This window comes from Austrofundulus limnaeus, unplaced genomic scaffold (genome assembly GCF_001266775.1).
Source record: "Austrofundulus limnaeus strain Quisiro unplaced genomic scaffold, Austrofundulus_limnaeus-1.0 Scaffold148, whole genome shotgun sequence".
NCBI lineage: Eukaryota > Metazoa > Chordata > Actinopteri > Cyprinodontiformes > Rivulidae > Austrofundulus > Austrofundulus limnaeus.
The window spans coordinates 556,030-559,544 of record NW_013952550.1 but is presented as its reverse complement, the minus strand read 5'-3'; the positions used below and the strand labels follow the sequence as shown (position 1 = coordinate 559,544).

General features: G+C 41.3%; 1 protein-coding gene across 4 annotated transcripts in view; it reads left to right on the top strand.

Moving 5' to 3' along the window:
• The window catches only part of ptprub (protein tyrosine phosphatase receptor type Ub), a 311,934-nt gene that overhangs the window by 298,270 nt on the left and 10,149 nt on the right, over positions 1–3,515 (top strand). For all 4 annotated transcript variants that reach the window (XM_014016596.1, XM_014016595.1, XM_014016594.1 and 1 more), the window contains 2 exons: positions 1,194–1,319; positions 2,925–3,082. In XM_014016596.1, the coding sequence (XP_013872050.1) occupies positions 1,194–1,319; positions 2,925–3,082 (284 nt within the window). The remainder of the gene's footprint in view (positions 1–1,193; positions 1,320–2,924; positions 3,083–3,515) is intronic.

The window sequence follows — 3,515 nt, the reverse complement described above, 5'->3', positions numbered from 1 at the left end:
CAGAGAAATGAACAAATTGATTGATAAGCTTGATAAATAAGTGTTGCTGTATGTCTTAGAGGTCGAACGATACAGGATTTTTTAAGGCCAACACTAACCCATTAACCCATCACTGATATGTGCTGCTGATTTTTTTTGCCTAGTTCCTGAAGCTGATACGGCACTTTCTTCCTCCATTTACATGAAAAAAGGACACATGATAACAAATGTTACACAAGTCTCAATTTAAACAAAAACGCAGCATTTATTAACAAAACATATTAACAATAAATATAATTTAAATACATAACAATAAAAACAAACAATCTTAAGATTGTTTATCTGCGAACACACGCAAGTATCGGCTGATGCCGATACAAGTAAAAAACACAAACATTGGCTGACTGATGGTCGACCTCTACAACCAAAGGAGATTTTCAGAATTTTTTAATGTTAATCTCCAACATAGACATCTTTAGAGTTTGACCAAATGTTCATAAGCTGGCAAAGGTTTTCTGAAATATTACAGCGTGATAAATTTCTTTTATAATTATGCTTGTGTTTTTTAAAATTGAGCTTTTAAACAAAAATACTGAAAAATCACCTGATTGTTTTTCTCGTTTTAAAAAACGAACAACAACAAAAAAAGAATCAATCGAATTCATAAAATAAATTTTTTTAAACAGATGTCAAGTTTTTTAGTGAATTTTTTTTTTGTGTGGGGGGGGGGCATGGTCAGTTGTGTAGTAAAGACAAACCAGAATGGCAATTTATTACTTGTGTCAATATTTTCATTAGCATCGAGTGGCTTAAAAACTTTAGGACAATCTATTTAAAATCAGTTAGTGACTGTTTGCTCCCCGAACTGTTTCTAAAATATTTCGGATGGATTTAGGTTATGGAGACTATATTACTGCAAGTTTTCTCTGCAATTCTCTTCAAACAAGTTTGTATGAGGAAGGAAAGATCATTAAAGTAAACTGTAATGTGCTGGTTGGATTAGAGGTCACAAAATCCATCAAAGTTGATAATCTGGAGAAWAAGAGCATAATGGAGATTTGAAAGTTTGCAGCCCTCCCAGTTTTAAAAGATTCATTATTAGTCTTCTACACAGTGCCAGCATTCTGAAATTCATAATGTTCACTTTGACTTTGATTCTTTGGGTTTTTTTGTAACTGTGGAAGTTTCTGATGACCTCGTCTCTCTCACTGAAGCCGTGTGTTCAGTACTGGCCGGAGCCTGGTTTACAGCAGTATGGACCCATGGAGGTGGAGTTCCTGTCCATGTCTGCAGACGAGGATGTCATCACTCGTCTGTTTCGGGTCAAGAACGTCACAAGGGTGAGTCGTCGTGACACAACACAGCACACGCTGTTCCACAACACTTATTAGAGCCGCATTAGCTGAAAGAACGACAGAAACCTCGCAGGAGATGCTACGTTTTACCAACAGCACATTTGGAGCTGCCACCTGGATCTAACGAAAGTGGTTCTGACAGTCCACGTGCTGCTGGTTGTGCGTCTGATGCTTTAAAATCTGAACGGATGAAATGAGGAAAAACAGGTGATTATCTGACATCTGTCCTTCAGCCTTATTTCTGTCTTTCCTCGAGAGGACATTAAACACAAAACACTTGAAAATAAATGCTCTCTGTAATATGGCATGGCAGTTTTTAGAGCAGCAGACGAGTCTCTTAACATACAACACAATGATATTGTTTTGAGATTCAGCAGTCCATATAATTGAACCAGTTCCCCATGCAGGTGATTMTAATCAGAAGAATTTTCTTCCCGTGGGAAAACACGCAGGAGACGCCCATTGACATGCACGCTATAAAGGTCACTCTGCTTCTTTCAATTTCTATTCGTCATTACTCAGATAGGTGTCTTCCCTTCTCCGGTGCCTTTTGGCATATTAWAAGATCAAACTTTCATTATCGTAGAGCCTGCCGGATCTCAGGAGTATTGTCCTTCATGCCCCAAAGCAGATTTTCCTTCCATTTCCTCACAAACCTTGTCACACATTTTTTTAAATGCGCTGAATTAGATTGAGCTCATGAAATAAGCGAAATATTAGCAGTGAGAGTTTTTGTCTTAGAGTTTGWACATGATTGGTTTATAGTTTTTCAGCTAAAAAGAAAAAAAACACAATTTTGGCCTTTCTTTGCTTAAGTGAGTGCATTCGTTCTGCTCAGGACACCGTCACCCAATTATAGAAGAAATCTGCATGCACGACATTCTCCCGCCCCGTGCCATTAGAAGCAACGTGACAACTTCCCTTCTTGATTGGCATCCTTACCTCCTCTGTCGGCTGCCCTTGTCATTCCCCTCTCTACCTAAGGCACCTCTTTTTTTTTTCCAACTCCGAGCACATCACAGTCAAGAAAAGGGCAACTTAACACAGCGCAGGAGGAATTAAATCAGAACTAACACACACCCTTTTCACTTTTAGCACCTCTCTCCGTACATTATTGTGTGTATTTCTGGTGCGTGACAATGATATACAAGGGCAGGGAGTAGARGCTGTGGGAAGTGCATTGTAAGCATATGTCTGTGTGGGTGTGAGGGTGGAACAAAAAGAAGAAAAAAAAGTTTAAATTCCCACCTTCGCTGAGGCAATTCCTCCGTGCATCGTTGGGTGTCTTTGCCAGCCTAATTTGCATGAGTTACAGTTCTCCACTGGTCCTTAAGTATTAGGTGAGATTCTACAGGACAAGGTTATGAACACACAGGGACCTCTTTCACACACAGCACGAGCCCCACTTACACCCACAGACACATAGATCTGGAAGTCAGGCTGCTGAGTTAGCACCACTGAAATGCCAGCGTGCAGTCTGGAGAGCCGTCAGAGGCTGGCGCATTTAGGCGGGCCGGAACAGTGTTTGCTGCGTTACAGGCACGTGCTCCGAGTCTTGACATGTGTTTCTTCTGATCTGTGCTTCCGAAGCTCCAAGAGGGCCAGCTGGTGGTGTGTCAGTTCCAGTTCCTGCGCTGGTCGGCGTATCGCGACGTTCCCGACTCCAAGAAGGCTTTCCTCAACCTGCTGGCTCAAGTGCACAAGTGGCAGAGGGAGTGCGGGGAAGGACGCACCGTCGTGCACTGCCTGTGAGTTCTCATTAAGGGTTTCAWGTGAAACAGTTTTACATCAGCTTTCTTCCTTAATCAAGAATATGGGAGAGCTCAACCAGAATCTCCTGAGTCAGTGGCTGCTGTGGTGATATATGTTTTTTTTATTTGTAGCTGAGGGGAGGGGGAAGCAACACTCTCCATTACAGGCAGACAGGAACTAAAAAGTGAGCCTCAAACATACAGTGACCATGCAAAAGCTATAAACTGAATCAGAAAAATGGTTGTACCGTAACACAAACATCTAGTGCAGGTATGGGCTACTTAAATGAGGGAAGGGGCCACCATTTTTTGTTGATACTACTAGAGGGCCACTTTATGCTGCACACTTACCCATATGCAATGAGACTGCTAAACACAAAAGTGTTTTTGTGTGAGTGTGTGTGTGTATATACATATCCATCCATTCATC